At 42.7% G+C, this 22,981-nt stretch overlaps 1 protein-coding gene across 1 annotated transcript in view; it reads right to left on the reverse strand.

The window, feature by feature from the left end:
- Positions 1-22,981, reverse strand: part of LOC126190982 (uncharacterized) — a 142,083-nt gene that overhangs the window by 7,116 nt on the left and 111,986 nt on the right. The window contains exon 16 of the mRNA XM_049931657.1: positions 8,493-8,741. Coding sequence (XP_049787614.1) covers positions 8,493-8,741 — 249 coding nt within the window. The remainder of the gene's footprint in view (positions 1-8,492; positions 8,742-22,981) is intronic.

Consider the following 22,981-nt stretch of genomic DNA (forward strand, 5'->3'; position numbering starts at 1 on the left):
GCACGGTAAAATTCTGGACCAACCTGTTGGAGCCACTGTTTGGCAGCGTGTGCAAGGGAGTCATCATCTTCAAACCTTGTTCCACGAAGAGTCTTTCAGTTTCCCAAAGAGATGATAATCACATGGAGCCACGTCAGGACTGTAAGGCGGGTGTTTCAGTGTTGTCCATCTGAGTTTTGTGATCGCTTCCATGGTTTTTTGACTGACATGTGGCCGTGCATTGTCGTTCAACAGCAAAACATCCTGCTTTTGCCAATGTGGTCGAACACGACTCAGTCGAGCTTGACGTTTCTTCAGTGTTGTCACATATGCATCAGAATTTATGGTGGTTCCACTTGGCATGATGTCCACAAGCAAGAGTCCTTCGGAATCAAAAAACAGCATAGCCATAACTTTTCTAGCAGAAGGTGTGGTTTTGAATTTTTTTTCTTGGGTGAATTTGCATGATGCCACTCCAATGATTTCTTCTTCGTCTCTGGTGAAAAATGATGGAGCCATGTTTCATCACCTATCACAATTCTTCCAAGAAATTCATCTCCACGATTCTTGTAGTGTTCCAAAAGTTCGCTGTATATCGTTTTTCTTTAGCCACTGTCAACATCCTGCCTGTAACCAGCTTGCCCACCGACTAAGTGTACTGCGATCGACAGCAGCATCTCCATACACCTCTTTCAACCTCTTGTGGATATTTCCCACTGTCTCGTTTTCACAGCACAAGAATTCTATGGCATCACGTTGCTTCTGACGAATGTCAAGTCTAGCAGCCATCTTGAAGACATGCTGTGATGGTGCCACTCACAGGAACAGGTTGAACTAAGATTGAAATCAAGTGGGAAGGATGTATCTACACACTGTGAGACTTTCACACATGCAGAACAAAAACTGTATTTTTACAAAAATAGTGTGCATTTCTTTTGGAGTGACCCTCGTAAGGCAAGGGGCAGGGATAGTAGTGTAAGGGTGCAGACAGAGACTAATGCTGTCTGATGTATTGTGCAGGGACTAGACTGCCAACAGGCACAGCGTCAGGAGGCCGTGGGTTAGGGAAGTGGGAAAAAAGTAGCAAAAAACGAGAGGAGCGGGGAAAGATGGGTGGATGCGTTGGTAGAGAGCTGCAAGTAAACAAGGTGGGATATGAGAATGGGGAGGAGATAGTAGGACAGAGTGGGTGGAAGCTGTTGGATGAAGAGTGTGGGGACAGTACGTTCCATAGGTTGAGGGTGGGATAATTATGGAAGCGGAGAATGGGGTTTCAGGATAACTCCCACCTGCGCAGTTCAGAAAAGCTGGTGGTGGAGGGAAAGATCCAGATGGCTCGGGTAGCAAAGCAGTCGTTGAAATCAAGAGTGTTATGTTTAGCCGCACGCTCTGCCACTCTACTTTGCTCTTGGTCACTGTTTGGCAGTGGCTGTTCACCCTGGTGGACAGTTGGTTAGTAGTCATACTGATATAAAAAGCTGTGCAAGATTGCAGAAGAACTGGTAAATGATAAGGCTGCATTCACAGGGGGGCAGCCCCTGATAGGGTAGGACAAACTGGTGACAGGACTGGCTGGGTGGATTGGGCAGGTTTTGCACCTGGGTCTTGCACAGGGATACAATCCTTTTGGCAAGGTGTTGGCATTAGGAGTGGCATAGGGATGGACTAGGATGTTGTGGAAACTCGGTGGATGATGGAACACCACTTTAGGAAGGGTGGGAAATATATGTCCCTCGTTTCAAGAAACTATAGGTAATCAAAGCACTGGCGAAGGATGTGGTTCAGTTGTTACAGTCTGTGATGGTACTGGGTGATGAAGGGGACACTCATTTATGGCTGGTTCTTGGGGGTGGTGGGAGGATTTGGGATGTGAGGGGAAATGGCACAGGAGATCTGTCTGCGAACTAGGTCTGGGAGAGGGGGGGGGGGGGGGGGTAGTGCCTGTGCAGATATGCCGTCCCCGGGTAGCCAGGCTATATGGGAGGGATTTTTTGCTGTGAAAGGGATGACAGCTGTCAAAATGCAGGTACTGTTGGTGGTTGGTGTGTTTAATGGGGACAGAGGTGTGGATGGAGCCACCACACAGGAGGAGGGTCAACATCTAGGAAGGTGCCACACCTGGTTGAGGAGGACCATGTGATGCAGATGGGAGAGAAGATGTTGAGGTTGTGGCAGAACAAAGATAGGGTCTTGGCCCTGATGGACCTGAACCAGACCAGGGGTTTGGTGACACACCATCTTCGTTCCTTCACAACTTCAACACTTTCTCTCCCATCTACATCACATTGTCCTCCTCATGTTAATCTACGAAGGAGTAACAAACATACTAACAGACAAACTTTAACACACATATACATGGTCTGTTCAAAAAATTCCGGAACCTTGTACACAAAATTTTTCTGTATTTATCTTTTACTTATTGTGCATGGTTTCCTTTAAAATACTCTCCTCCACAATTGATACACCACTCCCAATGCCGTTTCCACTTCCGGAAGTAGTCCTGGCATGCCTCTTTCTGGACTGCATGATATGCCACCTGCGAATTTATTTTTATCTAGTCTACCATTGCAAATCTTTGTCCTTTCAATGCGGTTTTCAACTTTTTTTTATTTCCAAAGTCCACAGAAGCCAGATCTGGAGAGTATGGAGGCTGAGGTGGCACAGTGATTTCATTTTTTGCCCAAAAATCTTAAAACAACAGGGATGAATGTGCACATGCGTAATTGTCATGCAAGAGCCATGAAATCTCTTGCCACACTTCAGCCCATTTCCTTCTCACTTTTTCTCGCAAGCACTGCAACACATCCCGATAGTACCATAAATTAACAGTTTGTCCCTGTGCCATGAATTCATGATGAACTAATCATTCAAAGTCAAAGAAAACCATCAGCATGACGTCAAATGGCATCCTGAATGAGAATCATCTTACTTCTGCCTGGTCATTTTTAAACCATGTGAACCATCAAAGCACCAAGTACGGCTTACGAAATCACTGTAGGCTTCCTGCATCATTTGGTGTATCTCAGTAATGGTTTTCTTGGGTTTCACACAAAATTTAATAATGAAGCGCTGATCCGCTGACTCTGCCACCTCGTAATTCGTAAACTGTGCAACACAACTTTCTACTCAATACAGGCGTGCAACAATGAAATGTCTGGCAGTTACAGATTAAACACAGGAATGTGCAGGGATGCCAACCACGTTTTGCTCCAACACACCATTGGCGCAAAATTACTTATGTTCTGGAATTTTTTGAACAGAGCTGAATGAATACATTTGCCAGTTTTCACTTGATTATTACAAATGTTCAGAACCTGCTTTGGTCTAACCCATTTGCATTTCCCAGCTTTGTGTACTTGGGATACTCCTAGTGATCCCTATGCTACCCCTGGAAGTAGAACTTTGATCCCTGACAACAGAACTTTGTGTCCCTGCAGATCCCTATCACCCGCATCACCTATCATGTTGTAATTAGGGGAAAAATTCCATTGGTTTGTACATGATAAAGAATTATAAACTTATTTCTAGTTTTCAACCTCGCATTTTCTTTTTATGTTTTAGTGATGTTATGCAGCAGTCACATTGTAGTTATACAAGAAATGAAACACAAGCAAATAGCTGGAGATCAACATCCAACATCACTGGTTACTCCAAAGTACCTTTGCTCTGGAAGAGATTAGTATGCTTCCTCAATTTGGTCTCTAGTTTAATCTCTGCTTGTAGTGCACTGTTAAAACACTGTGCCTGTGATGAAATACCACAAAAATTGTATATAGTAGTACTGCCAATATACACATATAAATGTACAAGAAACTTGCTACATATCAGAACTATTGGTTCCTTTCTTGGAGGATGAAAGTTTTGTAGTTTCTCAAGTATTTTTATTTTTAAATTAAATTCAATCTGACTTTTGCCACACATTAAAAGGAAATTATTTCTACTCATCACTGAAAAATGAGACCCCACACGCTGTAAATAAAACAGGCAAAATTATTTCCTCACCACAACATTAAAAAGAATTTTTAAACATATTTAAAAGCCTGCAAAATTTCTTAAAATTTTGTTCATTCCAAAAGTGCCAGTAACATTGTTTCAACTTTATAACCCTTGGTATGAAATACCAGTAAACTTTCTACAACAACATGATTAGTTTTGGGACTTCTATTTGAGGCCATTAACATTTTACCACTTAATATTCTGGAGTTGATCTGGTTTAATCCACTTTTTAGTAGGTTCCAGGACATTGATGACTCACAATTCAATCACTTCTTAAATGATTTCCTTGGAATGCATTTCAGCTGTGTGACTTTGTACAGTGGCTAAGATGCTGGACTAACTTTCAGGAGTGAGTTTCAAATCCTTGTTCAAACAGTTAGATTTACTCTGTGTGTGTTTTCTTTTCTGAGGAAGGCTTTGGCTGAAAGCTAATGTGTAAGTGTCTTTTTGTTGTTTTTGCCTAAAATTCAATGTGCCATCTTAATGGTGATTAACAATCAATCTTTTCCTTGTTGTTGTTGTTGTTGTGGTGGTGGTGGTGGTTTTCAGTCCAGAGACTGGTTTCATGCAGCTCTTCATGCTACTCTATCCTGTGCAAGTCTCTTCATTTCTGAGTAACTACTGCAACCACATCGTTCTAAATCTGCTTAGTGTATTCATCTCTTGGTCTCCCTCTACGATTTTTACCCTCCACCCTTCCCTCCAATACTAAATTGGTCATCCCTTGATGCCTCAGAACGTGTCCTACCAATCAATCCCTTCTTTTAGTCAGTTGTGCCACAAATTCCTCTTCTCCCCAATTCTATTCAGTACCTCCTTGTTAGTTATGTGATCTACCCATCTAATCTTCGGCATTCTTCTGTAGCACCACATTCTGGAAGCTTCTATGCTCTTCTTATCTATCCTATTTATCTTCCATGTTTCACTTACATACATGACTACACTCCATACAAATACTTTCAGAAAAGACTTCCAGACACTTAAATCTGAACTTGATGTTAACAAATTTCTCTTCTTCAGGAAAACTTTCCTTGTGATAGCAAGTCTTCATTTTATATCCTCTCTACTTTGACCATCATCCGTTATTCTGCACCTCAAATAGCAAAACTTTACTACTTTAAGAGAGTCATTTCTTAATCTAATTCCCTCAGCATCACCTGATTTAATTCGACTACATTCCATTATCCTCGTGTTGCTTTTGTTGATGTTCATCTTATATCCTCCTTTCAAGACACTACCTAATCCGTTCAACTGCTCTGCCAGCTCCTTTGCTATCTCTGACAGAACTACAATGTCATCAGCAAACCTCAAAGTTTTCATTTCTTTTCTGTGGATTTTAATTCCTACTCCAAATTTTTGTTTTGTTTCCTTTACTGCTTGCTCAATATACAGATTGAATAACATTGTGGACAGGCTATAGCCCTGTCTTACTCCCTTCTCAACCACTGCTTCCCTTTCATGCACGCCGACTCTTATAACTGCAGCCTGGTTTTTGTAGAAATTACAAATAGCCTTTCGCTCCCTGTATTTTACCTCTGCCACCTTCACAATTTGAAAGAGAGTATTCCAGTCAACACTTTCAAAAGCTTTCTCCAAGTCTACAAAAGCTAGAAAAGTAGGTTTGCATTTCCTTAATCTATCTTCTAAGATAAGTCAGAGGGTCAGTGTTGCCTCTCGTGTTCCAACATTTCTACGGAATCCAAACTGATCTTCTCCGAGGTAAGCTTCTACCAGTTTTTCCATTTGTCTGCAAGGAATTCGTGTTAGTATTTTGCAGCTATGACTTATTAAACTGATACTTCAGTAATTTTCACACCTGTCAACACCTGCTCTCTTTGGGATTGGAATTATTATATTCTTGAAGTCTGAGGGTATTTCGCCTGTCTCATACATCTTACTCACCAGATGGTAGAGTTTTGTTATGGCTGGCTCTCCCAAGGCTATCAGTAGTTCGAATGGAATGTTGTCTATTCCCTGGGCCCTTCTTTTAACTTAGGTCTTTCAGTGCTCTGTCAAATTCTTGACGAATTATTATATTATCATATCTCCCATTTCATCTTCATCTACATCCTCTTCCATTTCCATAGTACAGTACTGCCAAGTACATCGCCCTCTATATACTTCTTACACCTTTCTGCTTTCTCTTCTTTGCTTAGGACTGGTTTTCCATCTGAGCTCTTGATATTCATAAAGATGGTTCTCTTTTCTGTAAAGGTCTTTTTAATTTTCCTGTAGGCATTATCTATCTTACCCCTAGTGATATATGCCTCGACGTCCTTACATTTGTTCTCTAGCCAGCCTTGCTTAGTCATTTTGCACTTCCTGTTGATCTCATTCTTGAGATGTTTGTATTCCTTTTCACCTGCTTCATTTACTGCATTTTTATATTTCCTCCCTTCATCAATTAAATTCAATATCTCTTCTGTTACCCAAGGATTTCTACTGGGCCTTGTCTTTTTATCTAATTGATCCTCTGCTGCCTTCACTATTTGACTCTCAAAGCTACCCATTCTTCTTCTACTGAATTTCTTTCCCCTGATTTTGTCAATTGTTCCCTAATGCTCTCACTGAAACTCTCTACAACCCCTGGTTCTTTCAGTTTATCCAGGTCCCATCTCCTTAAATTAGTACCTTTTTGTAGGTTCTTCAGTTTTAATCTACAGTTCATAACCAATAAATTGTGGTCAGAGTCCACATCTGCTCCTGGGAATGTCTTACAATTTAAAACCTGGTTCCTAAATCTCTGTCTTACTATTATATAATCTATCCGAAATCTTCCAGTGTCTTCTGGCCTGTTCCACGTATAAAATCGTCTTTCATGATTCTTAAACCAAGTGTTAGCTGTGATTAAGTTATGCTCTGTGTAAAATTCTACCAGGTGGCTTCCTCTTTCATTCCTTACCCCCAGTCCAAATTCACCTACTACTTTTCCTTCTCTTCCTTTCCCTACTACCGAATTCCAGTCTCCCATGACTATTAAATTTTCATCTCCCTTAACTATCCGAATAATTTCTTTTATTGCATCACACATTTCTTCAATCTCTTCATCATCTCCGGAGCTAGTTGGTGTATAAACTTGTACTACTGTGGCAGGCACAGGCTTCATGTCTATCTTGGCTTGCTTTCACTATGCTGTTCATAATAGCTTATCCACACTCCTATTTTTTATTCATAATTAAACCTACTCCTGTATTACCCCTATCTGATTTTTTTATTTATAACCCTGCATTCACCTGACCAGAAGTCTTGTTCCTCCTACCACCGAACTTCACTAATTCCCACTATATCTAACTTTAACCTACCCATTTCCCTTTTTAAATTTTCTAACCTGCCTGCCCAATTAAGGGAACTGACATTCCACACTCCAATCCGTAGAATGCCAGTTTCCTTACTTCTGATAACGACGTCCACCTGAGTAGTCCCTGCCTGGAGATCCAAACAGGGGATTATTTTACTTCTGGAATATTTGACTTAAGAGGACACCATCACATCATCATTTAACCATACAGTAAAACTGGATGCCCCCGGGAAAAATTATGGCTGTAGTTTCCCCTTGCTTTCAGCCATTCGCAGTTCCAGCACAGCAAGGCCGTTTCGGTTAATGTTACAAAGCCAGATCAGTCAATCATCTGGACCGTTGCCCCTTCAACTACTGAAAAGGCTGTTGCCCCTCTTCAGGAACCACACATTTGTCTGGCCTCTCAACAGATACCCCTCTGTTGTGGTTACACCTACAGTACAGCTGTCTGCATCGTTGAGGCACGCAAGCCTCTACACGTTCATGGGGGGAGGGGGATCTTTCCCTTATATTGTGGATATTCCGACCTGGAGTTTCCAGTCCAGAATACTAGATTTTACACTAATACACATCATTTTCAACAGTTTTTACAGGTCACTGGCTTCCCACTGACATGTCCATCCAAATCTTATAATAAGTACCTATCACTGGCTGAAAGTACAAGGTGTTCCAGAATTCCCACATCAATCCCCAATATAATGTGGTTTTCACTTTCATTATTTTTCCCATATGTCTACGAAGTTTGGAACATCTTGAGCAAACTTATCCTAAGTCACGCAGGGAGAAAAAGCCTTTAAAATAATCTTTGAGTGCACTGGTTTATTAATATTTTGATATGGCACAATGATCAGCCCTCTGAAATGACAACAAGAACAAGCAGCAAGAAATTGTCAGCCCAAAGAGAAGAGGTAAATAAATGAAATGAGCAAATATTACAGAAAAATAAATAATGAAAAGAGTAGAGCAGTCATGAAGCTGTGGTATCAGTATTAAAGATCCAGTGTAACCTGTATCTCCTTGCCTTCCTTCTGAGCACCACCTCACTGAATCCATTAGTAAAAACTCACAGTTTAACATGAATGTATTTTGTAACTTTTACTTAAACATCAAACTGGCAACAGACATTAAAAAAAAAAAAAAGACTTAACTTTATGATACTGCACATTATTTCCAAGAACAGTAACTATTTTTAAATCTCAGTAAACACTATCTCTTATACCTTGAGAGTGGAGATCCTGCAGGTCATTAAAACTTTCATACAGGACTGTAACCAGAGTGTGAATAAGTTTAGCCTTACAGCTACATTCTCTAGCAGGCCCAGTAGCTCTCATCCACACCGTTTCATGCTTCTGTTGGAAAATAAGTCCAGCCAACCATTCCACCAGATTTGAACAAAGAAAAGTGCGAAATGATAGTGAGGTGCAATTAGTCGGAACTAATCGAAACAGCACTTGCATCACACATGATTCTGCAACAGAAATAGAGCTTTCATTAGCTTTTTAATTTTTTAAAGTCATTTGTGTTATTTATTTTGTAGGTAATGATTAAAAAGACTAGTTACGGAAAAAAAGGTTTTCGCCACAGCAGTCAATAAATGACCCATAAGTTGAAGATATAGTTTTGTTTTACATTTTAACAGTAGTGAATAAAATTTTAGTTCAATCAAATGAAAGTATGTTATGAAATAATCATATTCAAGTAGTACTAGCAGTGTAAAGTCTCAGCAAAGATGTAGGTGAACTACTGAGGAAACATATTCCAAACAAGAATAAAAGACTACCTGAAGACGTTATGGTCGTGTGTGTGTGTGTGTGTTTTTTTTTTTCCGCACCACCTCTATGCAGTGAGTAGCAGTCAATCATAATTCATATTGTAAAATTTAAATAAATAAATAAAATTACACAAAAAAGAAAAAAAAATACTGGGTAAACTTTCAGAGCATACGCCTTTGTATTATATACTGAGAAGAGAAAGCTTAGTGTGTGCTTCTTTGCTCATAGACTGTATGGCCTGCACAGCTTTTTTTGTTTTTATTTAATCCAATTTTTACGTTGTTCACAAACTGCAACACCTTCTAAGCTTTTCATGCTAATGAAGGTCATATAAGCATGGTGTTTTCCAAATGTACTTCTGACCAAAAGCAATTCTGGTAGCTGGAGTTCAAACTTTCTGTTAATCATGCCTTTTGTGTTCTTGTGCAATATTTCCACAGCAACTTTCACCCCTAGCAAATATTTTTTTTTTATACCTAACCAAGAAGAGAAATAGCAAGTTGCATAAATTTAGCGTTAAATTTTTTTTTAATGTAACAAAATATTTTCTTCGAAATTTGATTCCCTATTTCAGTTCTGTTGGGGCTGAATTTCCAAAAGCACTGAAACACATGTTTTTTAAATTTCTAACTGAGAAGTCAAATTCCAATTGTTATAGATGTAGCCTTACAAATCCTTTAGAAGTACTTAAATAATTATTTATTTAAAAAAGCTTTCACTTGCTATTTTACCTCCTTAGTGGCTGAATTTCCAAAAATGCAGAACCCTGCATTTTTTATTTTCTGACAGAGAAACCAGATACCAGTTTTTGTAAAAGAAAAAAAAGCCCTCCATCTCCTATTTCACCTGATTAGGATACTTTCAAAAAGCATTCCATCCTCTATTTCACCCCTTAGGAGTTGAATTTTCGACAATTCCTTCATAAAGGACGCCTACAGTATAAGATCCAAACCCTCTCCAAACTTCATGTTCCTATGCTTAGTGGTTTGGGCTGGGCGATAATGAATCAGTGAATCAGTCCGACCCTGTATCACCCCCTTAGGGGTTGAATTTCCAAACACAGTGAAACATGTATTTTTTCTTCTCTAACCAAGAAGGCAAACACCAATTTTCAGAGATTTAGCTTTAAAAATGCTTTTGCACTGAAATATTATCATAAAATGTTTCACCCCCCTATTTCAGCCCCACAGGGACTGAATTTTCAAAAAACTGTGAAACAATTTTTTTTATTTCTAATTGAGAAGTAAAATTTAAATTTTCACAGATTTAGCTTTAAAAGTGCTTTCATAATGAGCCTCAGCAGCCAGAGACTGCAGTCGTGTGTGTGAGTTGTATTTGTGTGAATATACGAGGTGCATTCAAGTTCTAAGGCCTCCGATTTTTTTTCTCCGGACTGGAAAGAGATAGAAACATGCGCACTGTTTTAAAATGAGGCCGCGTTCATTGTCAATACGTCCCAGAGATGGCAGCACCGTACGGCAGATGGAATTTTACCGCCAGTGGCGAGAATGAGAACTGTTTTAAATAGTTAAAATGGCGACGTTTTCCTTACTTCAACAGTGTGCAGTCATTCGTTTTCTGAATTTGCGTGGTGTGAAACCAATTGAAATTCATCGAAGTTGAAGGAGACATGTGGTGATGGAGTTATGGATGTGTCGAAAGTGCGTTCGTGGGTGCGACAGTTTAATGAAGGCAGAACATCGTGTGACAACAAACCGAAACAACCTCGGGCTCGCACAAGCCGGTCTGACGACATGATCGAGAAAGTGGAGAGAATTGTTTTGAGGGATCGCCGAATGACTGTTGAACAGATCGCCTCCAGAGTTGGCATTTCTGTGCACACAATCCTGCACGACGACCTGAAAATGCGAAAAGTGTCATCCAGGTGGGTGTCACGATTGCTGACGGACGACCACATGTCTGCCCGTGTGGCATGTTGCCAAGCAATGTTGACGCGCAACGACAGCATGAATGGGACTTCTTTTCGTCGGTTGTGACAATGGATGAGACGTGGATGCCATTTTTCAATCCAGAAACAAAGCGCCAGTCAGCTCAATGGAAGCACACAGATTCACCGCCACCAAAAAAATTTCGGGTAACCGCCAGTGCTGAAAAAATGATGGTGTCCATGTTCTGGGACAGCGAGGGCGTAATCCTTACCCATTACGTTCCAAAGGGAACTATGGTAACAGGTGCATCCTACGAAAATGTTTTGAAGAACATTCCTTCCTGCACTGCAACAAAAACGTCCAAGAAGGGCTACGCGTGTGCTGTTTCACCAAGACAACGCACCCGCACATCGAGCTAACGTTACGCAACAGTTTTCCTCATGCTCCCTACTCACCTGAGCTGGCTCCTAGTGACTTTTGGCTTTTTCCAACAATGAAAGACACTCATCGTGGCCGCACATTCACCAGCCGTGCTGCTATTGCCTCAGCGATTGTCCAGTGGTCAAAACAGACTCCTAAAGAAGCCTTCGCCGCTGCCATGGAATCATGGCGTCAGCGTTGTGAAAAATGTGTACATCTGCAGGGTGATTACGTCGAGAAGTAAAGCCAGTTTCATCGATTTCGGGTGAGTAGTTAATTAGAAAAAAAATCGGAGGCCTTAGAACTTGAATGCACCTTGTATGTATGTGTGTATGTTCTATCTCTAATGAAGGCCTTGTTGTCCAAAAGCTCATTTTCTGACAGTCCTTTTGTTGTGCCTATCTGTGACTCAGCATCTCCACTATATGGTGAGTAGCAACTATCCTTTTCATAAAACTGTTTCATAACAAAATATTTTCTTGAAAACTCTCATCCCTTGGTGTTAAGTTTCCAAAACACTAAATTTCTAAAAATGCTGAAACACACATTTCTTTATTTCTGAATGAGAAACCATATACCAATTCTTGTTGGTGTAGCTTCAAAACTGCCTTAATAGTGGCATTTTTCAAAAAAAAACTTCATCCCCTATTTCACCCCATTAGGATTGGAAGTTAGAAAAATCCCGTCTTAAACGATGCCTACCGTATAAGATCCACACTGTCTCCAAATTTCAAGTTTCTATCCTCAGTGGTTTAAGCAGTCAAAAGGCACAAGCAGTACGTCAGAAGCAAATCAGTTAATGACAACTGCTGGGATTTTTGACAATGCAGTGTCTGTTTCAAATTGTTTTAACAAGGTTCCCCCCTCCAAAAGGCACTACTCAGTAATGTCAGTTCTTTTGAAATGAGTGCATACAAAAAAAATTTAATGGAAGTAGTTCACCTACTAGTACCCATTTCACAAAAAAAGAGTTAATTCTCTATAGTGCACAAAAATGCTGACTGTGACCAAAATCACTGGAAGCCATTCTAAGTTAACAACAGTTGTCACAGCACAAATAGAGTTTGTGCAATATGTCAAAACAACTGTTTCAAAATTGCATCCTCAATTAATTAAATTTCACAAAAGATGCCCACATTACTCAACATTTTATACTGAAAAGAATCTTCAAGAGTAAATTAAAATTGTATAAAAAGGGGAAAGAAAGCCTCCCCCCCCCCACCCACTCCTCCCTCTCTCTCTCTCTCTCTCTCTCTCTCTCTCTCTCACACACACACACACACACACACACACACACACTATATACCACCTACTCCAGTCCTGTAACCCGGAAGGTGTACACAATCAAAGGCAGAGCCACGTGTGATAGCACCCACGTGATCTACCAACTGACCTGCCTACATTGTGATGCATTCTATGTGGGAATGACCAGCAACAAACTGTCCATTCGCATGAATGGACACAGGCAGACAGTGTTTGTTGGTAATGAGGATCACCCTGTGGCTAAACATGCCTTGGTGCACGGCCAGCACATCTTGGCGCAGTGTTACACCGTCCGGGTTATCTGGATACTTCCCACTAACACCAACCATCCGAACTCCGGAGATGGGAACTTGCTCTTCAATATATCCTCTCTTCCTGTTATCCACCAGGCCTGAATCTCCGCTAATTTCAAGTTGCTGCCACTCATACCTCACCTGTCATTCAGCAACATCTTTGCCTCTGCACTTCTGCCTCGACTGACATCTCTGCCCAAACTCTTTGTCTTTAAATATGTCTGCTTGTGTCTGTATATGTGTGGATGGATATGTGTGTGTGTGTGCGCGAGTGTATACCCGTCCTTTTTTTCCCCCTAAGGTAAGTCTTTCCGCTCCCGGGATTGGAATGACTCCTTACCCTCTCCCTTAAAACCCACATCCTTTCGTCTTTCCCTCTCCTTCCCTCTTTCCTGATGAGGCAACAGTTTGTTGCGAAAGCTTGAATTTTGTGTGTATGTTTGTGTTCGTTTGTGTGTCTGTCGACCTGCCAGCACTTTCATTTGGTAAGTCACATCATCTTTGTTCTTAGGTGTGTGTGTGTGTGTGTGTGTGTGTGTGTGTGTGTGTGTGTGTGTGAATATATATATATATGTATATAATAGAGGGAAACATTCCACGTGGGAAAAATATATCTAAAAACAAAGATGATGTGACTTACCAAACGAAAGTGCTGGCAGCTCAATAGACACACAAATAAACACAAACATACACACAAAATTCAAGCTTTCGCAACCAACGGTTGCTTCATCAGGAAAGAGGGAAGCACAGGGAAAGACGAAAGGATGTGGGTTTTAAGAGAGAGGTTAAGGAGTCATTCCAATCCCGGGAGCGGAAAGACTTACCTTAGGGGGAAAAAAAGGACATGTATACACTCGCGCACACACACACATATCCATCCGCACATACACAGACACAAGCAGACATTTGTAAAGGCAAAGAGTTTGGGTAGAGATGTCAGTCGAGGCAGAAGTACAGAGGCAAAGCTGTTGTTGAAAGACAGGTGAGGTATGAGCGGCGGCAACTTGAAATTAGCGGAGGTTGAGGCCTGGCGGATAACGAGAAGAGAGGATATACTGAAGGGCAAGTTCTCATCTCCAGAGCTCTGACAGGTTGGTGTTAGTGGGAAGTATCCAGATAACCCGGACGGTGTAACACTGTGCCAAGATGTGCCGGCCGTGCACCAAGGCATGTTTAGCCACCGGGTGATCCTCATTACCAACAAACACTGTCTGCCTGTGTCCATTCATGCGAATGGACAGTTTGTTGCTGGTCATTCCCACATAGAAAGCTTCACAGTGTAGGCAGGTCAGTTGGTAAATCACGTGGGTGCTTTCACACGTGGCTCTGCCTTTGATTGTGTACACCTTCCGGGTTACAGGACTGGAGTTGGTTGTGGTGGGAGGGTGCATGGGACAGGTTTTACACCGGGAACGGTTACAAGGGTAGAAGCCAGAGGGTAGGGAAGGTGGTTTGGGGATTTCATAGGGATAAACTAAGAGGTTACGAAGGTTAGGTGGATGGCGGAAAGACACTCTTTGTGGAGTGGGGAGGATTTCATGAAGGATGGATCTCATTTTTAGGGCAGGATTTGAGAAAGTCATATCCCTGCTGGAGAGCCACATTCAGAGTCTGATCCAGTCCCAGAAAGTATCCTGTCACAAGTGGGGCACTTTTGTGGTTCTTCTGTGGGAGGTTCTGGGCTTGAGGGGATGAGGAAGTGGCTCTGGTTATTTGCTTCTGTACCAGGTCGGGAGGGTAGTTGCAGGATGCGAAAGCTGTTTTCAGATTGTTGGTGTAATGGTTCAGGGATTCTGGACTGAAGTTGACTCTTTTGCCACGGAGACATAGGCTGTAGGGAAGGGACCGTTTGATGTGGAATGGGTGGCAGCTGTCATAATGGAGGTACTGATGCTTGTTGGTGGGTTTGATGTGGATGGATGTGTGAAGGTGGCCATTGGACAGATGGAGGTCAACGTCAAGGAAAGTGGCATGGGATTTGGAGTAGGACCAGGTGAATCTGATGGAACCAAAGGAGTTGAGGTTGGAGAGGAAATTCTGGAGTTCTTCTTCACTGTGAGTCCAGATCATGAAAATGTCATCAATAAATCTGTACCAAACTTTGGGTTGGCAGGCCTGGGTAACCAAGAAGGCTTCCTCTAAGCGACCCATGAATAGGTTGGCGTACGAGGGGGCCATCCTGGTACCCATGGCTGTTCCCTTTAATTGTTGGTATGTCTGGCCTTCCAAAGTGAAGAAGTTGTGGGCCAGGATAAAGCTGGCTGAGGTAATGAGGAAAGAGGTTTTAGGTAGGGTGGCAGGTGATCGGCGTGAAAGCAAGTGCTCCATCAGGCCCTGATGTGCAGAATATTTGTGTATAAGGAAGTGGCATCTATGGTTACAAGGATGGTTTCCAGGGGTAACAGATTGGGTAAGGATTCCAGGCGTTCGAGAATGTGGTTGGTGTCTTTGATGAAGGATGGGAGACTGCATGTAATGGGTTGAAGGTGTTGATCTACGTAGGCAGAGATACGTTCTGTGGGGGCTTGGTAACCAGCTACAATGGGGCGGCCGGGATGATTGGGTTTGTGAATTTTAGGAAGAGGGTAGAAGGTAGGGGTGCGGGGTATCGGTGGGGTCAGGAGGTTGATGGAGTCAGGTGAAAGGTTTTGTAGGGGGCCTAAGGTTCTGAGGATTCCTTGAAGCTCCGCCTGGACATCAGGAATGGGATTACCTTGGCAAACTTTGTATGTGGTGTTGTCTGAAGGCTGACTTAGTCCCTCAGCCACATACTCCCAATGATCAAGTACCACGGTCGTGGAACCCTTGTCCGCCGGAAGAATGACGATGGATCAGTCAGCCTTCAGATCACGGATAGCCTGGGCTTCAGCAGTGGTGACGTTGGGAGTAGGATTAAGGTTTTTTAAGAAGGATTGAGAGGCAAGGCTGGAAGTGAGAAATTCCTGGAAGGTTTGGAGAGGGTGATTTTGACGAAGAGGAGGTGGGTCTCGCTGTGATGGAGGACGGAACTGTTCCAGGCAGGGTTCAATTTGGATAGTGTCTTGGTGATTTGGATCATTAGGAGTAGGATTAGGATCATTTTTCTTCGTGGCAAATTGATATTTCCAGCAGAGAGTACGAGTGTAGGACAATAAATCTTTGACAAGGGCTGTTTGGTTGAATCTGGGAGTGGGGCTGAAGGTGAGGCCTTTGGATAGGACACAGGTTTCGGATTGGAGAGAGGTTTGGAGGAAAGGTTAACTACTGAATTAGGGTGTTGTGGTTCCAGATTGTGTTGATTGGAATTTTGAGGTTTTGGAGGGAGTGGAGCTGGAAGTGGGAGATTGAGTAGATGGGAGAGACTGGGTTTGCATGCAATGAGAGGAGGTTGAGGTTTGTTGGAAAGGTTGTGAAGGGTGAGTGAGTTGCCTTTCCGGAGGTGGGAAACCAGGAGATTGGATAGTTTTTTTGAGGTGGAGGGTGGCATGCTGTTCTAATTTGCGGTTGGCCTGTAGGAGGATGCTGTGAACAGCCAGTGTGGATGTGGGAGAGGAAAGACTGAGGACTTTTATTAAGGATAGGAGTTGACGGGTGTGTTTATTGGCTGAGTTGATGTGTTGGTGAAGGATTACGTGGGTGAGGGCAATGGATTGTTCAGTTTGGAATTGGTATAGGGACTGATGGAAAGAAGGGTTGCAGCCAGAGATGGGAACTTTAAGTGTGAGGCCTCCGGGGGTAATGCCAAATGTCAGACAAGCCTGAGAAAATAAAATATGGGAGCGTAACCTGGCTAGGGCGAAGGCATGTTTGCAGAGGGAATGTAAATAAAACTTAATGGAGTCGTTGTGGGGGTGTTGCGAGGGTGACATGGTATTAGAAGGTGGAAAGTGTAACATGAGGCTGAAATGGAAATGAAAATAGAAATATATGGTGAGAGATAAAGGTGAACTAGAAAGCAACTGGAGATCTGGTGTGAAAAAGGCGAAAAAGTGTTGGTTAAAGCTGGGCTATGTTGATCCTGTGGTGAACTTGGGTTGGTAGACAACGATGTGCACAAAGGTTAAGTGGTTGTGTTGCCGCCAAACCACGTTAAACGGTGGAGAAATTTGGGAAAATTTCGAAAAAACTGTGTGTAAATGTATTAAAAGGAGTGGTTTTGTGGTGGCAGATTATGAAAATGAGGCTAACAATTGTCTAGCGAAGAAATAATGATGTTAAAACCTGTGGGAAGCGGCTAAAAATGATCAGTGATGTGGGAAAAATGGAAATGGAAAACAAGCGAAAGTTATTAGAACTAGCCGAAATGGTTGTTTAATAGGTGAAAGGAACTGTTTGTGAACTAGAAACGGTGGATTTTATAGCAGCTGCAGTGTTGAAAGCGGAAAAAAAAATTTTTTTGGTTATGGTTTGGAAGTGGGTTACGTATTATTGAGTATATATAGGCGGGATAAAATTGTATAGTAGATTACGGTAAAAAGGAGAAGGTGAATACAAAGTAAAACTAGTGGCAAAAACAGAGAGAGAAAATAAGACGACAGCAAAGATTTCGAAATGCAACAGTGACAATAACAAACGTAATTGTTAGGTTCAAATTAACGACATGGATATAATAGAGGGAAACATTCCACGTAGGAAAAATATATCTAAAACATAGATGACGTGACTTATCCAACGAAAGTGCTGGCAGGTTGATAGACGCACAAACAAACACAAACATACACACAAAATTCAAGCTTTCACAACCAACGGTTGCTTCATCAGGAAAGAGGGAAGCAGAGGGAAAGACGAAAGGATGTGGGTTTTAAGGGAGAGGGTAAGGAGTCATTCCAATCCCGGGAGCGGAAAGACTTACCTTAGGGGGAAAAAAAGGACAGGTATACACTCGCACACACACACACATATCCATCCGCACATACACAGACACAAGCAGACATTTGTAAATGCAAAGAATTTGGGCAGAGATGTCAGTCGAGGCGGAAGTACAGAGGCAAAGATGTTGTTGAAAGACAGGTGAGGTATGAACGGCGGCAACTTGAAATTAGCGGAGGTTGAGGCCTGGCGAATAACGAGAAGAGAGGATATACTGAAGGGCAAGTTCCCATCTCTGGAGTTCTGACAGGTTGGTGTAACACTGTGCCAAGACGTGCTGGCCGTGCACCAAGGCATGTTTAGCCACAGGGTGATCCTCATTACCAACAAACACTGTCTGCTTGTGTCCATTCATGCGAATGGACAGTTTGTTGCTGGTCATTCCCACATAGAAAGCTTCACAGTGTAGGCAGGTCAGTTGGTAAATCACGTGGGTGCTTTCACACGTGGCTCTGCCTTTGATTGTGTACACCTTCCGGGTTACAGGACTGGAGTAGGTGGTGGTGGGAGGGTGCATGGGACAGGTTTTACACCGGGGACGGTTACAAGGGTAGGAGCCAGAGGGTAGGGAAGGTGGTTTGGGGATTTCATAGGGATAAACTAAGAGGTTACGAAGGTTAGGTGGATGGCGGAAAGACACTCTTTGTGGAGTGGGGAGGATTTCATGAAGGATGGATCTCATTTTTAGGCAGGATTTGAGAAAGTCGTATCCCTGCTGGAGAGCCACATTCGGAGTCTGATCCAGTCCCGGAAAGTATCCTGTCACAAGTGGGGTACATTTGGGGTTCTTCTGTGGGAGGTTCTGGGTTTGAGGAGATGAGGAAGTGGCTCTGGTTATTTGCTTCTGAACCAGGTCGGGAGGGTAGTTGCGGGATGCAAAAGCTGTTTACAGGTTGTTGGTGTAATGGTTCAGGGATTCCGGACTGTAGCAGATTCATTTGCCACAAAGACCTACGCTGTAGGGAAGGGACCGTTTGATGTGGAATGGGTGGCAGTTGTCATAATGGAGGTACTGTTGCTTGTTGGTGGGTTTGATATGGATGGACGTGTGAAGCTGGCCATTGGACAGGTGGAGGTCAATGTCAAGAAAAGTGGCATGGGATTTGGAGTAGGACCAGGTGAATCTGATGGAACTAAAGGAGTTGAGGTTGGAGAGGAAATTCTGCAGTTATTCTTCGCTGTGAGTCCTGATCATGAAAATGTCATCAATAAATCTGTACCAAACTTTGGGTTGGCTGGCCTGGGTAACCAAGAAGGCTTCCTCTAAGCGACCCATGAATAGGTTGGCGTACGAGGGGGCCATCCTGGTACCCATGGCTGTTCCCTCTAATTGTTGGTATGTCTGGCCTTCGAAAGTGAAGAAGTTGTGGGTCAAGGTAATGAGGAAAGAGGTTATAGGTAGGGTGGCAGGTGATCGGCGTGAAAGGAAGTGCTCCATCGCAGCGAGGCCCTGGATGTGCGGAATATTTGTGTATAAGGAAGTGGCATCAATGGTTACAAGGACGGTTTCCGGGGGTAACAGACTGGGTAAGGATTCTTTCCTCATTACCTGACCCACAACTTCTTCACTTTCGAAGGCCAGACATACCAACAATTAGAGGGAACAGCCATGGGTACCAGGATGGCCCCCTCGTACGCCAACCGATTCATGGGTTGCTTAGAGGAAGCCTTCTTGGTTACCTAGGCCTGCCAACCCAAAGTTTGGTACAGATTTATTGATGACATTTTCATGATCTGGACTCACAGTGAAGAAGAACTCCTGAATTTCCTCTCCAACCTCAACTCCTTTGGTTCCATCAGATTCACCTGGTCCTACTCCAAATCCCATGCCACTTTCCTTGACGTTGACCTCCACCTGTCCAATGGCCAGCTTCACATGTCCGTCCACATCAAACCCACCAACAAGCAACAGTACCTCCATTATGACAGCTGCCACCCAGTCCACATCAAACGGTCCCTTCCCTACAGCCTAGGTCTTCGTGGCAAACGAATCTGCTACAGTCCGGAATCCCTGAACCATTACACCAACAACCTGAAAACAGCTTTTGCATTCCGCAACTACCCGCCCGACCTGGTACAGAAGCAAATAACCAGAGCCACTTCCTCATCTCCTCAAACCCAGAACCTCCCACAGAAGAACTACAAAAGTGCCCCACTTGTGACAGGATACTTTCCGGGACTGGATCAGACTCTAGATGTGGCTCTCCAGCAGGGTTACGACTTCCTCAAATCCTGCCCTGAAATGAGATCCATCCTTCATGACCCACTCCACCAAGAGTGTCTTTCCACCATCCACCTAACCTTTGTAACCTCTTAGTTCATTCCTATGAAATCCCCAAACCACCTACCCTACCCTCTGGCTCCTACCCTTGTGACCGCCCCCGGTGTAAAACCTGTCCCATGCACCCTCCCACCACCACCTACTCCAGTCCTGTAACCCGGAAGGTGTACACTATAAAAGGCAGAGCCACGTGTGAAAGCACCCACGTGATTTACCAACTGACCTGCCTACACTGTGAAGCTTTCTATGTGGGAATGACAAGCAACAAACTGTCCATTCGCATGAATGGACACAGGCAGAGAGTGTTTGTTGGTAATGAGGATCACCCTGTGGCTAAACATGCCTTGGTGCATGGCCAGCACATCTTGGCACAGTGTTACACTGTCCAGGTTATCTGGATACTTCCCACTAACACCAACCTGCCAGAACTCCGGAGATGGGAACTTGCCCTTCAGTATATCCTCTCTTCTCGTTATCCGCCAGGCCTCAACCTCCGCTAATTTCAAGTTGCCGCTGCTCATACCTCACCTGTCTTTCAACAACATCTTTGCCTCTGTACTTCTGCCTCGACTGACATCTCTGCCCAAACTCTTTGCGTTTACAAATGTCTGCTTGTGACTGTGTATGTGCGGATGGATATGTGTGTGTGTGCGAGTGTATACCTGTCCTTTTTTCCCCCTAAGGTAAGTCTTTCCACTCCCGGGATTGGAATGACTCCTTACCCTCTCCCTTAAATCCCACATCCTTTCGTCTTCCCTCTCCTTCCCTCTTTCCTGATGAAGCAACTGTTGGTTACGAAAGCTTGAATTTTGTGTGTATGTTTGTGTGTCTATCAACCTGCCAGCACTTTCATTCGGTAAGTCACATCATACGAGAAAAAGGTTACTACCAATGGTAGCTTTTGAAATAGGGGTTTCCTTCAGTAGCTACTTGTAGAGATGGAATTTTTATATTTTTCTTTCATCTGCGATTTGTGTCTGTTGCACACTTCCACAGTCAGTTTAACATGTAGGCCAATTAGAATGACACTCATTACACAGAGAGCACTTAAACTAAGCTTATGAATGAATATAAAGAAAGAAATGGACAGCATAACTAAGCTCTGAACTAAAATTCTTACAGTACTTCCACAGTACAGAAAACAGATATGCAGCATTTCTGTTACAAACTAAAATATCTTGTAGAACCTACACTGTGATGGCAGTTTCCTTATATCTCAGATTTTTTAATATCTTTCTCATTTAACTTGTTAGCTAATATTGCTGAGTATTCTGTAATGAGTGCCTGAGATTCAGTGAAAAAAATTGTTCTGTGGTTGACCTGCAGTAGTTTAATTTTATGGGAATGACTTATCTCTATTTTAATGCATAAAATTTTTTATTACGATATGCAGATATGAAAAGTACTAATGTGTATCTCATACAAGAAGACAAGTATTTTATAGAAACTTGTACCCTATGATGAAACACAGTAGTATTATTGAAATTAAGAACATAAAAAGGAACAACGGACAGTATCTTAGCAGTCAGCTGAAACTGTTACCAAAAGCATGAAAGGTAATCTTGTGCACATGGTATAGTTGGGGAGAATTAGTTCATTTTACATGTTTTCCAAAGTGAACTGATAAAAGTATTTATTTTCCCTGTAATCCTGGAGGATCTGAAAGATGATGATATCATTGTACCTCAAACATTTGACTACAGTGAACACAGTAATACTGGAAACTAAGTAATCCTACTGCTCAAAAGGAGTAGGAAAAAAAAACCTAGCTACAGTCAGCATTCAAAACTTTAAGTTTCCAATTATGAACAGCCATTAGCTACAATCCCTAGCAAACTTTCTTTCGGTCCTTTTTCTGTTGAGACAAAAAGTTTTCTTAAAATGAAACTAGTTACAAATTATCTGCAGAAGAATGGAATGGTTGGTAGTGGCTGATCTCAGGGAGGATCACTCCGGAATGAATAGCATCTTGAGAAGTGGTTATAAGATGAACATCAAGAAGAGTAAAACAGGGGTAATGGAATGCAGTCAAATTAAATACAATGATGGCGAGAGAACAATATAAGCAAGTGGGCACTAAATCAATAGAAAAGTTTTGCTATTTGGGAACCAAAATAACTGAAAATGCCAGAAGTAAAATCAGACAACAGAAGTCCAGGATGGAATAACAATAATACATAAAGATGCTGAGTCACAGACAGGCACAATGAAAAGGGTATTAGAAATATTTCAGCGTCTCTTGAAGTCACAAACTCGCACACACACACACACACACACACACACACACACACATGGCCACTGTCTTCTCAGCGCACTAAGGCTCAACTGTGTCTGATGTGAGCAGAAATCTAGCTGGGATGGATAGTGGGGATATGGAAGAGGTGTGGGATGGAGATAGGGAGGGATAGCAAAGTTAGGGGTGGAGGTGTGGTGGGGTTGAGGGGGAAAGAAACGTTAATGCTGCCTGGAGACTTGAGGGGACGTGGTGGGGACAGGATTGGGTTCCTAGGTCCAGCACTGGGAGACTGAGCTGAGGGGACGGGAGGAGGGGGCAGAGAGAGAAGTGGATAAGGTGAAAACTATGCAGGTGTGTTGGCAGGATAGAATGCACCTGAAGTTCTGCAGTGGGAGCAGGGAATGGACAGATAGGTGGAGGTCAGGGACTACCGTATTTACTCGAATCTAAGCCGCACTCGAATCTAAGCCGCACCTTAAAATGAGACTCGAAATAAAGGAAAAAAAAGATTCCCGAATCTCAGCCGCACCTGAAATTTGAGACTCGAAATTCAAGGGGAGAGGAAAGTTTTAGGCCGCACCTCCAAATCGAAACAAAGTTGGTCCATTGTAATATGAAACACAATTTAGGTTGAATGAATGACGATACCACCACAGTAGTTTGGTTCGAGTCGTAAGCTTAGCAGTTAAGCTTTACCAGGTAGCCA

Source organism: Schistocerca cancellata, chromosome 6 (assembly GCF_023864275.1).
Source record: "Schistocerca cancellata isolate TAMUIC-IGC-003103 chromosome 6, iqSchCanc2.1, whole genome shotgun sequence".
NCBI classification, from domain to species: domain Eukaryota; kingdom Metazoa; phylum Arthropoda; class Insecta; order Orthoptera; family Acrididae; genus Schistocerca; species Schistocerca cancellata.